Source organism: Mus pahari, chromosome X, assembly GCF_900095145.1.
Source record: "Mus pahari chromosome X, PAHARI_EIJ_v1.1, whole genome shotgun sequence".
In the NCBI taxonomy this organism is placed as follows: Eukaryota; Metazoa; Chordata; class Mammalia; order Rodentia; family Muridae; genus Mus; species Mus pahari.
In genome coordinates, this window is record NC_034613.1 from 66,169,003 (window position 1) to 66,182,845 (window position 13,843).

The 13,843-nt window shown below is 42.1% G+C and overlaps 1 protein-coding gene across 2 annotated transcripts in view; it reads right to left on the reverse strand.

The window, feature by feature from the left end:
- Positions 1-1,696: 1,696 nt before the first annotated feature.
- The window catches only part of Prkx (protein kinase X-linked), a 28,501-nt gene continuing 16,354 nt past the window's right edge, over positions 1,697-13,843 (reverse strand). The window contains exons 4-9 of one of the 2 annotated variants that reach the window (XM_021187639.2): positions 11,118-11,237; positions 9,289-9,384; positions 6,049-6,106; positions 5,281-5,358; positions 4,825-4,973; positions 1,697-4,607 (exon numbers count right to left, since the gene is read on the reverse strand). In XM_021187639.2, coding sequence (XP_021043298.1) covers positions 4,848-4,973; positions 5,281-5,358; positions 6,049-6,106; positions 9,289-9,384; positions 11,118-11,237 — 478 coding nt within the window. In that variant the 3' untranslated portion in view covers positions 1,697-4,607; positions 4,825-4,847. The remainder of the gene's footprint in view (positions 4,608-4,824; positions 4,974-5,280; positions 5,359-6,048; positions 6,107-9,288; positions 9,385-11,117; positions 11,238-13,843) is intronic. The other variant, XM_029534432.1, reaches the window with a different exon arrangement.

Below are 13,843 nucleotides of genomic sequence, written 5' to 3' on the forward strand. Positions count from 1 at the left end.
GGGGAGCCTCTAAGAGGTCTATGGAGGCAACTCTAGCTGAAACTCGTAACTGGGGTATATGAACCAATAAATATCCACTTCCTATAGTCAGGCAGAACTCCCAGTTGAAGAATAAGGACTGCAACCCACCCACAAAACCTTCAACTGAAAATGTGTCCTGTCTACAAGAAGTGTAGGGACAAAGAGAGCAGAGCTGGAGGGAATGGCCAACCAATAACTGGCCCAAACTGAGACCCATCCTGTAGGCAAGGAGCAATCCCTGACACTATTTTTTTAAGTGCATAGCTGGTTATTATTTGCAGAAATGAACCACATGGGAGAAATGGTTTGCCAGAAGTCACTGTGACAGTAAAACCAACAGTAAGGTTTGAGATTGAATACAGAAGCACACGCATGGCTCTTACTCAACATGCCCTGACACTATTAATGATACTGTTATGCTTGCAGACAGGAGTCTAGCATGGCTGTCCTCTGAGAGGTTCCACCTAGCAGCCAATGGAAAGAGATGCAGAGAGTCACAACCAAACATTAAATGGAACTCTGGGGGTCTTACCAAGGAATTGGGAGAAAGACTGAGGGACTAGAAGAGGACAGGGACTCCACAGGAAGACCAACAGAGTCAACTAACCTGGACCCTTGGGAGCTCCCAGAGACTGAACCACCAACCAAAGAGCAAGCACCAGTTGGACACAAGTTCCCCTGTACATACATAGCAGATGAGCTGGTTCCCTCAGAAAGGAGGGCTCTACCTGACTCTGTTGCCTCCCTACCTGAGGATCTCGTTCCCCTAAATGGACTGCCTTTTTTGACCTTAGTGGGAGAGGATGTGCCAAGTCCTGCAGACCTGATGTACAGCAGGGCAGGGGTCTAGAAGGGGGACTCTCCATTCTCAAAGGAGAAAAGGAGAAAGGAATGGGGGGAGGGAGGATTTAAGTGAGGGGGTACTGGGAGGAGAGGAGCAGTTGATATTGGGATGTAAAGTGAGTAAATAAATACATAAAAAAGAAAAATCAGAATTTAACAAATTTAGAGCCACTGTTGATGCAGTTTTGGAGGCCTCCAACTAAAGTATGGCTTATTTGTTGTTCTTTGAAACTGTTTCTTGCTGTGTAGTTTTGACTGGCCTTCAACATCCTCATTTCAGTGCTAGGATCACTCTGTCCATCAAGCCAAATTGAGGTTGGCTAGGAAGAAGGGATGTTCCCATGTGCGGATGGAAAATGGCATTGCTTTAACCGCTGAAGACTGAAGCACTGGTAACTCTGAGAGGCTGAGTTCAGCTCCCCTAGTAGCACTGTATTTAGCCTCCTCCAGTTCTACCTTCCCTAGTGAATATCCTGGAACAGCAGGTGCTTTTGAATAATGCATTCCTACCACTTTTCCTGGCACACTCTTGTGTCTTAGGTTATGCATCCCCCTCTAGACACCCCCCACACACACACCCGGAAGTTTGCAATACTTCCAATATCCTGGGTGCTAATATTCCTCAAAACAATCATCAACCCATTACAGGGGTGCATACCAATTTCTTTGATTAACCCAACTTCATTTCAGCTTCACCAGTTCTGCCCCTGAGAAATGGGCACCAACTACTGTCAGTGATTGGATCACTGAGGTCATTAACCATGGCCAATGATTTGTGTTTTATGGTGTTACGCTGCGTTGCAGGAAAAGTCAAGGAAAGACCTGAAACAGATTTCTTAAAACATACAAACTTTTATTAAACAAACCTGGACTCAATAATAGTATTTTATAAATTAGACAGCAGTAAAAGTTTTCCTGGGGCAAATATATAGAGAGATATAGATAGATATATACACAAATCACAGTGATTTTTTTTTGTAATATGCATCAGGATTAGAAAGTAAGGAAAAAAACCAGGCTTTTTCATTCTGCATAATTTCAGGCAAGCTGACAGGTGCTAGGCAGCAGGGGTGCACCTGCACAGTGCACGTGGGACCTGTGTTACAGCAGGTCAAGTGGTGAGCCCCACACTCTGAGAAGAACGGAGGTGACACGGGGTTTTAGTCTGACCTGTGAGCACCAGGAGTGCTGGGGAGGTTCCTGCTCACTTTCTCTTAAGTCACACAGATAATGATGTCATGATGTCTATTACATAACCAACTGGAGCAACCTCCCTCTCCCGAATAACAGTGTGAGGCTGGATGCAAGGGTGTGAGACTCAAAGGCAGATTTGATAGGGACATATAACAGTTGGAGAGCAGATCCTCCACTAAACTGATGGGAACACACACAACCTAATGGGGCGAGCAACTCACACATAAACCTTGACTTTGCATTATAATTTTCAGGTGGTTTACAGTGTTCTGACAAATAAGAATGACAGGTGTTGAATGTTCATCAAATGCTTCCTACGGAGCTTCATCAAAAACAATAACAAAACAAACAAATCCCAGGAAATCAACATATTTCAATCTACAGTCCGGAGTGAGACCCTTTCTGTGATTTTCACCTCAACATCAAGACCCACACAATGCTAAATTTTCACTAGGGTTCACCTAGCAACACAGTGGTGATTGGTATGGTTTGGTCCAATGTTGGGATATTTGCACAGCCAGAGGGTCCTGTGAACAGTATTTAGCCATTAAATCACATTTTACAGTGTAACGTAATAGCCAGTTTAGTGAGACAAGCACCAATCCACAGCACTTAGTACTTTATCTGTACTAAACATTAAACAGTCAGTCTTAGTTGAAGAACATACAGATGTTTTTTTTTTTAAAGGGGATTTCCTTTTTTGTTTTGTAAAGACTTATTTATTTATTATATGTAAGTATACTGTAGCTGTCTTCAGACACATCATAAAAAGGCATCAGATCCCATTACAGATGGTTGTAAGCCACCATGTGGTTGCTAGGATTTGAACTCAGGACCTCCGGAAGAGCAGTCAGTGCTCTTAACCTCTGAGTCATCTCTCCAGCCCAGAAATTTGTTTTTAAATTATTATTGGCTAGTGATTATCTTTTATACTTGGTTTGAATCAAGCTACCACCCGAGAAATGTGAAATTTATTAACTCTCCCATTGTTTCATGAGAAGGTGTTGGGTGCACAATTCTCCCTGGACACAGAGTTAAGAACAGGACATATTTCCCTCACCCCTTTTCATGGCTGTTTTTGCCCGTACTACCACCCCTTCTGAATTTATGTTTTGCATGTTAACTACGTGGACTGCAGAGGATCGAGGTTGGGTTGGTTCCCAGCAGGGCGGCACAGAACTGCCTACAAGTCCAGCTGTAGGGTCTCTGGTGCACTTGTTGGCTGTGTGCACTGCAGTCACATGTACACACAGAATTAAAAATATTAAAATAAAAATTATGATTCCTATTTGATGTCTGATGTCACTGTAGTGACATCACATAGTGTAATTTACAGCCTGATTAAGAGTTTTTAATTTGATTTTTAGGGTTGGAGTCAGATTGCAAAGTGCTTTAGGAGCACACAGAGGGTGCATGTGCGCATGTGTGTTCTCCCCATGTGTGTTTAGAATTAAGGCAATGTTTCCTATGCTAATTTCATGTTATTTCCTACTTAATAGCAAACATCTACTGACAGGACTTGATTATAATCCTGCATTCTATCTCCTGTATGTGTTTGTTTGTTTGAGGTACATAACCCAGTTAGTTTGCATATTGGAAAGCACTGAGAAAGCTCACCAAAAATACAGCTCTGTACAAACTTTCATAGAAGTTCCCGGCCTGGAACCTGAGTTTTCACGGAAGGACATGGCTGGGAGAACAAAGTTAAGATGGTGAGAAGAAAATGCCATTTACAACAGAGGAGGGAGGGGCTTAAGGGGTGGATCCTTAAAGTTCCCTTTTGGGGATGTGGGTACATTTGTATTATCAGAAAAAGGCAATCTTTGCACCCAGGTGTCATGCTGTATGCAGAGTTCTGGCTTTACTTTAGGAAGGGATATTTTACTGAAAACATCTAAACTGGAAGATTGGAGGAAAGCCACACATTTGTGCTATATCTGAATAAGGGTCTGCAGGGCATGTGGCTTCCTGACTTCCAAGTTTAAAGTGACCAGAAAGGAACTAAATAAACAAACAGTAACTAAATAAACAATGTACACAAATGATTGCAAAATGCATAGAAAGGCATTTTAAAAATGCATATATCTCACCCCCCCTTTTTTTGCCTGCAGGGTGACAGATTTTTTCAGAAAGCTTTGAAAAATGAACATGTTACAGGCACAAAGTGCCAAAATTTCCAGTTTGCACAATTTCTGTGCACATATACACTGACAGCCATAAACAAATGGGTCAAATTCAAACTTAAAAAGTTCAGTAGAAAAACAAACAAACAAACACACAAAATTCACAGCACAAACACAAGACTCATGAAGAAGGAGAAAACCTTTAACAGGTTTTGCGAATTCTCACTGGGCAGGTTTCCAGTTGTTGAAATGAGGCTGGGTTCCAAGGGTGATGATTGTATTGATCTTGCAGGAACTGGGATACACAAATCAAACCTAGTTTCATAGCAGGAAACGGAAACGTACAACAGAAAAAGGTTCTGGTCATTGTTGTGTTGTGTCGTGGTCTATTGTGGTATGGTGTGATGTAGATGTCTTCACACGCTTCTGGCAAAGAAAAAGAAGCGGGGAGGGTTCCGAGATTAGCAACTCTAATTACTACTGAGTTACCTGACAGTCATCCATAGTAAGAAACCCTGCAGACTGGTTAACTCATCATTCTCAGTTGCACTGAATGTATTTTTTCTCAACTACATGGTAAATTCAAAGCTATCTTTGGCTACATGACACCCTACTTTGAAATTCAGAAAAAAAAAAGTTTTACCTTGCAGACATGGGTTCTCATCCTCAGAAATTTTTGAATGTTTCCAGGTCTTTGTCAGATACGGAAGGTGTCTTGTCCAATTCACTCTCTGGATAAGTCTCAAAGTTGGAGATGTCACCATCACCCGATACCTTGGGCACAATGGGTGGCTGAGAGTCATGCAAAATAAACAAAGCAACAAAGAAAATAAGTGAATGAGGTGACACTGGGCAGCCCAGTGGAGACATGCAGTGCCTGTCACTTGGAGTGTAAATTTTACGAGAGGCACTCCAGTACTGAAGTCACATGGCGCACATGAACACAGAAACAGTACACATACATCAAGCACTAAATAAATGACAATAAACCTCTAGTAAATTAATTTGAAAGACTGAGACACAGTAGTGGGAGCTCACTGGGTGGTTAAGACCATATATGAAGCTGTTCATTTAATTCAAGGGTGTATAATATTCCCACCTTCAGTTTTCTCTGTGGCACAGATTCCCACTCCACACCTCGGAACCACCGGTGCCGCTTGATGTCTTCAGCCCCATTCTTGAGAGGAAACATACACACTCAGTAAAAAGCATTTGAAAAAAAAGTGTGTGTGTGTACATGTGTATCATGTCTAAAATCTCCAATAAAGCAATTTAAAAATAAATTAAGTGGCCAGGTTTGGTGGCACATGCCTTTAATTCTAGCACTCCGGAAAAAAAGGAGGCAGGTAGATGGCTATAACTTTGATGCCAGTCTAGTCTACATGAGAGATTTCCAGGACACTCAGAACTATATACTGAGACCCTGTCTTATAAATAAATAAATACTCAAAAATAAAGAATAATAAGTCAACCATGAGTGGGGGCATATGCATGTCATCCCAGTCCTGGGAGGTGGGAGGGGAGTGGGTCACAAGTTCAAGGATATCCTTAGCTACAACATAGTGATTTTGATTGTAGCCTGGGCTACATGACAACAGCAAATAGGGGCCAGAGAGATGGCTGCTCTTTCAGAGGACCCAGGTTAGATTCACAGCACCTATATGGTGGTAGACAACCTCCTATAACTGCAGCTGCAGGGGACCTGAGCCCACTGTGGCAGGCAATAAAACTGTGTAGTATATACACAGAATAAAAACAAACAAACAAACAAACCAAAAACTAATTTAACACTGAGCATGGTCTGGGATCTTCTTAGTGGATGACATCACCGTCAGTGTGCAAACTGGAATGCTCTAGCATGACTCACCTTCATATTGCCCAGGCGCCGAGTCCTGTCCACTACCAGCAGCTTCTTGATGAGGTCCCTGTGTTAGCAGAGAAGACTCCACTTGGATCCAGAAAATGCCAGAATCAACTGAGGCGCTCATCCCACCCACACCACCACATGGTATCTCCATTGTGGGAAGAAGACTTACCAGGATTTGTGGGAGCGGGCAGGTAGGCAGCTTGCACCCTGGGTTCCAACCCCTAACAATGACCTTAAACCCCTGACTTCCAGCCTCTATCTCCTATATGCCATGGATGCAGACTGGCATTCCATGTACATGGTAAGTGATGGAGCCCAGCCCTTGGGGCATGTTAGTGCCAACTGGGCCACCAGCACTCTACCCACTGAGCTAAGTACTATGCCATGTGAGCTATAAGCACTCTACACAGCGAATTACAAACTCTCTACCAACTGAGGTATAAACATTCTCCCCATTGAGTTACAAGCACTCTGCCCACTAAGCTACAAGCATTCTAGATATTGAGCCGCAGGCACTCTACCCACTGAGCTACAAGCACTCAGCTAACTCTGCCTTAAGCACTCTCTTCACTGAGTTATGTGCACTCCACCCACTGAGCTATAAGCCTTCAAGCCAGTGTATTTCGCCTGCAACCCTTTAGCACTTATCCATTCCAGTATCTTTCCTTCCTGTGTAACTAACTGAGGAGGCTGTTTGAAGGCCACACCTGTGTTCATTTACAGTCCTGTACAGGGAAACTGAGTTTGCAGGCTGTACACACCTGTGGAATGAGTTCCCAAATATCTGTTATTCTCCTGTGTCTCTATTGTGGACAAAAGACAAGAGAATGCAAAGGATGGTAAGGTGGATTAAAACAAAGACTTAGAGAAGTTAAAGCAGGGTGGAGACAGAATGCCATGGGTATGGCTGTGTGTGTGTGTGTGTGTGTGTGTGTGTGTGTGTATGTGTGTGTGCACACACACACGACTGAGCATTCATATACCCAAACACCCTACAATTCATAGAACCTATGGTAATATCCAGCAAGGACTGTAGCTCAGTGAAAAGGATGTTGTAAGCTCAGTGATCAGAGTGCTTATTGCTCAGTTGGTTGAGTTCTTATACTCAGTGAGTACAGTCTTCACCTAGCCCTGGATCTCATCTGTTGCATCACTGGAGGTACAAGTCTGTCATCCTGCCTTCAGAAGGCTGAGGAAAAGGGATCAGAAGATCTGTGCTATGTGGGATCCTGCTGCCTAACTAAAGAAATAAAATAAACAATTGGAAACCAAGGCTCATTCTGGTTAAGAAATGTTCAAATCTGACCACATACAAATCAAAGAAAGTTGAAGGTATTTATGTTTTTTAAATATATAAATATGTTCTGCTTTTTTCTTTTTCACTACTTTTGCCATAATCTTCATGAAATGCATGGTCAGCATGAATACTGAGCAATTGTTTTTGAAGCAGTATGTTGACCTCTAAACATCTTACTTCAGAAATGAAAAGGGAGACATAACAACAGAAACTGAAAAAATTCAGAAAATCTTCAGTTCCTACTACAAAAGCCTATACTCAACAAAACTAGAAAATCTAGATGAAATGAATGATTTTCTAGATAGATCCAGGAAAGAAAGTTAAATCAGGACCAGACAAACTCTCCAAACAGGCCCCAAACCCCTAAGGAAGTGGAAGCAGTTGTTAAAAAAAAAAAAAAAAGAAAAGAAAAGAAAAGAAACCAGGCCCAGTTAGTGCAGAATTCTATCAGACCTTCAAAGAAGACTTAATACCAATACTTCTCAAATGATTCCACAAAATAGAAACCGAAGGTACTCTGCCCAACTCGTTCTATGAAGCTACAGTTACGCTGATACTTAAGCAACACAAAGACCCAACAAAGAAAGAAAGAGAAATTCAGACCAATTTTGCTTATGAATATCGTTACAAAAATACTCAATAAAATTCTTGCAAAGAACACATCAAAACCATTATTCACCACAATCAGGCAGGCTTCATCCCAGGGATGCAGGGATGTTCAATATATGGAAATCCATTAACATAATCCACTATATAAACAAACTCAAAGGAAAAAAAACCACATGATCGTCTCATTAAATGCTGAAAAAGCCTCCAATAAAATACAATTCCCCTTCATGTTAAAAGTCTTGGAAAGATCAGGGATTGCAACTCCATAGGAAGAACGTCAATTAACTGGACAACCCAGAGGTCCCAGGGACTAAACCACCAACCAAAGAGTATACATGGGTTGGTCTATGGCTCCCACTACATGTGTAGCAGAGGATTGCCTCATCTGGCATCAGTGGGAGGGGCAGCCCTTGGTTCTGTGGAGGCTCGATGACCCAGAGAAGGGGGATGCTAGAGATAGGTGAGGCAGGAGTGGGTAGAGGAAGCACCCTCTTAGAGGCAAAGGGGATGGGGATGGGGTGGGAGATTCATGGAGGGGAGATCAGGAAGTGGGGATAACATTTGAAATGTAAGCAAATAAAATGATTAATAAACAGGAATTCTTTATGATATATACAATTTCAGTAAAAAGAAAAAAAATGAATTAAAGTTAACTTTGGTGGTGCCACAGAAATTCATTCACAAAGATTCTCTTAACTCGCCATATGTGTGTGGAATTATCTCAAAAAATTAATAAAAAATACTATATTTACACATGGAAATGATCATGAAGAAGAACCTCGGGCCCATTGTCTCCTTCAAGGTCCTACTTCCAATAAACTTCTCCACTAAGCCCTTCTTAACAGTTCAAAGAAAAGTTAAAAATTTAAACAAGTTAAAAAGTTAATAAAGAAGCTGTGTATGGTGGTGCATACCTTTTATCTCAGCACTCAGGGGTCAGATATCTATGAGTTCAAGGTTAGGCAGCCTAGCTAGGGCTATAAAATGAGACCTTGTCTCAATAAATTAGTTAATAACTAATAAATGAAAAAACAGAGAGTTGGATAGAGGAAAGGATGGATGGATGGATAAACTGATCACTTACACAACTTGTTCCAAATCTGCATTAATTTTAACACTGTCCATCTCAAAAGAAATGAGATATGTAGCAGGCCTTTTGAATGTTAACTTTCAGTAAAATGAGAATAACTGAAACGTTTTTCTTTCCTGGTGGAAGCAAATGACTGACAGAATAGCACTGATCCAGTTTGCTAGGAGTGTGTGCTTGCAGTGTGATTTCACACAACTTTGAAAGTAGACATGGAGGCAGGGCAGGAAACCGGAAGTGCACTTACTTAGAGGTGAAATCCAACTGTCTGGGGAAATCTATTTTGCATGCAAGGATTTTCTGGTAAATCCCAAATGGGTTGTCATCGAAAAATGGGGGAAACCTGTCACAGAGAGAAGCATGGATATTTAGTAGAGAGTTAAATACAGAATTATATCTATTTTGTGTCAACTATTATTTTTTCTTAATGGAGGCAAAAAAATTTTGTGTGTCAAATGGATCTACTGCTTGATAACTGGTAACATGGCCATCTGAAGACAGATGGGAAACAGATGATCTCAGGAGATAGTATAGCCACAGGAGGAGAGGGACAGCATGAAGGGTCCTGATGGCTCCCAAAGAGCTTCAGTTGATAGCTTCCTCCCCAGCAGGGGGTGGAAGTGATCATTATAAACCTTTAAGAAGCTGGATTTAGTGGGAAGAAGTTAGATTACTGGAGATGCACTCTTCAAAGACACTGGGATCCCAGGCTCTTCTTCACAATCACTTCAATGTGAAAAAATAATCTTTTGTTGATTCTAAAACATTCTCTAGTGTGTATACACACAGATACATATATGTGTGTGTATGATTATACAATTTTATCAGGTATATACTAGACTCCACAGATAATATATATATATATGTGTGTATATACATATATATAATAAATTATGTTATATGTTAATTATGTGTATATAAATAAATGTGGTTTTATATTTGTAAACTTTTAAGAAAATAAATTTCATGGATTACAAACACACACAATATGTGCACATTTTTCAGAACAAATGACTGTGACATCATTTGCATTTAGGGTCTCTGCCTAGAGAATGAGTGACAGATCTTGACATGAGCACACCCTGGCTGCAGATGACCCTAAATGCAATGACAGTGACCTCATGACAGACCAAAAAAAAAGAGATGCAGACTCACAGAAGCCCTGTGGAGATGGGGGTGATGGGGCTACAAAAGCCAAGCACACCTGGCACCTCCAGGAGCTGAAAGACTGGATGGATGGATGGATGGATGGATGGATGGATGGATGGATGGATGAATGGATGGATGGATGGATGGGTGGATTAATGCCTTAGGTAGGTGAATAGACTTGTGGATAGATGAGTAAGTAGGTAGATGCTTTCTTTCTCTTGACAGATCTTACACTACGTTAATAAAATCCTCCTTTAAGCTTTTTTTTTTTCTACCTGGTTTGATCTACCAAAGGATGAATTTGCTCAGTACCAGAGAAAAGCCCCTGGGGCTGGGAAAACTGTCACCTCCTGAGAGGAGCCAATAACCCTGCCATGGTGTTGGCCTACAATTCCCTCGGCTACATCTAGATCTGTGGGCATCTTGCTTTCAATGTTTACACAATTTTTATCAGGTGTATACTTGCCTCCACAGATACCAGTGACCCTCAGGAACAATCAATCTTCCCATCAACTGGGAGACAGAGACAGAGCCCATCACTCCTGTACTCTGTGCATTGCCAAGAGAGGGAAATTAGGGTGAATAAAACAACCCAACTTGCCTTCCTCATCTGCTCTTCCATCACTATTTACAAAGCTGTTTCTGATTAGTGTCATTTGTTCACCTTGGGTACTGATTAGCCTAGGGTGTCCATCACATGAAGAAGATGGATGTTATATATAAGGAACTATGGATGTCTATGAAACTTTAAAGTCTTGTTTAAGCAAACTAATTACCCAATCACCCTTCAATCTTGACAGTACAATATGTGAGTGTATCCATATGCCAAGTATCTGCAGACTTAGGAAAAAGGGGATGCTAAGGTTCTTCATAGGGTGTGAAGGAGACGCTGTGTGTGCAGCCATGTCTGTCAGGAGGGTCACTCACCCAGACAGCATCTCGAATATAAGAATGCCCAGTGCCCACCAGTCCACAGCCCTTCCATGACCTTTGCTCTGAATGACTTCTGGGGCGAGATATTCCGGTGTGCCACAGAGAGTCCATGTCCTGTGGGGGTGACAAAAGCATGAACCCATGAAACTTGGAAGGTGCTAAAAGATACAGCAATAAAGACCACACTGCAAGTGTGACCACTGTGCAAAAAATTAACATATGGCCTTATAGATTGAACACTTCTAACTGAAAGAAACCAAAATGCTCCCAACTCTAAAACTTTCTAAGCATCAATGATGTGACAAGTATAAGATTCCATGATTTGAAAGAGGCACAAGTCACAGTCACCATAGGCAGACCCATTCCCCAGGCACACAAAGCTGTGCTGTGAGCTTTAGCTGTCAACTGACATAATCCAGAATCCCCTGGGAAGGGTCTCAGTGGAGGACTTCCCACATCAGACTGGCCTATGAACTTGTTCCATAAAACTAAAGAAATCCGAGCATGCTTGAAGCAGAGATTCTCAGCAGGTCAAACAACTGTGTCAAGCTTGATAACTCGAGTTCAATTCCTGGGACCCTCATGGTAACAGAACACTGACTTCTGAAAGCTGACCTCTGAACTGTACTTCCTCCTATCCAAAAGAAATAAATGTAATTATTTTTTAAGAGGGATCAAGAGATGGCTCAGTGAATAAGAGCACTTGTTCTTGTAGGAACCTGAGTTTGATTCTAAGCTTCCACATAGTGGTGATACAACCACCTCTAACTCCAGTTTCAGGAGGACCTGATGGCCTCTTGTGACCTCTGGGGGCACCAGGAATGCATGTGTTACACAGACATCCAGACATATTAGACATGCAGACAACAGTCACACACATAAAATAATAAAGCAATGTTGTAAAAAAGGAAAATTCTGTGCTCAGTCTGGGGCTCCCACTGGTAACCCAACTACGTAGAAGACTGAGGCAAAGGGATAATGACATCTGGGGGCGCCTGGGCTGTATGGAAAGACTACGATTAAAAAGAAAAGAGGCAAAGATATGAATTGGAAGAGAAAGAAGAAATAACTAATTCTATTACGATATCTCCAAGCCTGCATGTTTCCTTGAATTTACACATTGCTCAGTTCCATCCATTTTGCTCCAACCCTGAGACCCAGAGACAGACATATCAGGAAGACTTTCTGATAAGGACTCCAGGGCTCAGGAAGGAACTGACAGAGATGAGAGCCCCAAACTCAAGAGCTTCTGAGCAGCACGGCACAGGGAACAGAGAGGGGAGAGAAGGTCTGCAGGTGAAACATACAAAAGGGGATTCGGGTCCAGAATCTGTAAAGAACTGATCTAACTCGGGAGGGAAAGAACTATGGGGTAGATCCATGAATAGAGTGCTTGTAGCTCAATGGGCAGAGTGTTTGCCTTGTAGGCACTGAGCCCAGATTCCACCCCCAGCATTAACAAGATGTGGAGATGCTTACTTATACTAGCACGCCAGAGGTCCAGACAGGAGGATCAGTTCAAGGTCATCTTTGGCTCCCTAGTGAGTGCTAGGACAGCCTGGGCTGCACATACACCCTCTGCTGCCTGTCTCTCTCTTCTCTCTCTCTCCTCTCTCCTCTCTCTCTCCTCTCCGTCTCCCCCACCCCACCCCATTCCCGTAATGGAATCAACTAGAAGTCAGTCCGTCACAGGCTCCCAACATCCCGTTTGCCTCTGGGCCCAATAACTCAGATTTTGATCCTTGTAGCTGACTCAGTTAGAACAAGATCAGGGCAGATAGATCATTAGAGCTGATGAGGTCACAGGAACTGTACTGGAGGCAGCTCCACTTACCCCACTGTAATCTGAGTCTTTCTGTGTCTGCCCCAGGCTGGAGGCCTGCATGCCTCAGGCTTGTTTCTATAGCCTTGAACATCTTTGCACACATTCATTTTTTTACAAAATGCCCCAGTGGCCGGCTGGCTGGTTAAGGGTACTTAGCACACCACAGTAATACTGGGATCATAGAGAATCTGTCCCCAGCATGGACACCCTTCGAGGCTGGAAAGTACCTGATTCCCTCAATATTGAGCCTTCTTTTTCCCCCACCCCCTGGCTATGGATTAACAGGAACTTGACACCATCTTCTTCATTATCAGCAAAGAGCTCCCATAGCTATGAATAGGGGAAGGAGCCCTGGGCAAATGACCCTAAGGACTGAGTTCTATAAATAGAAAACTCTAAGGTAGAGGCTGGAGAGGCATGTTAGCCTTAAGATTGCTGGCTGTCCTTGCAGAGAACCTGGGTTCAACACCTAGTACCCATATGACTGCACACATTCACCTGTAACTCCAGTTCTAGGGTATCTGATGCCCTTTTATGGCCTCTGTGGGTATGACATGCATATAGGCACATCACACAGACATAAAATAAATGTATCTTACGGCAAAAAATACAACACTAAAAAAAATTGAACTGCCATGTGATCCAGCTATAGTATCCCTGAGCATATTACTGTGTGTATAAAATATACAAATATATATAATATAGTTATATAGAAATGTATATAGATATATAAATTATATGATGGTACAAATAAAAAATATATATATATATGCAATTATGAAGTCATTCACACACACAATAGTGGAATTTTCTGGAACAAATTCAACCATCTTGATGACAGAACAATTTTCTCCTCTGCTCACAATCTGGAGCGGCCTCTCCACGCCCATAGCTG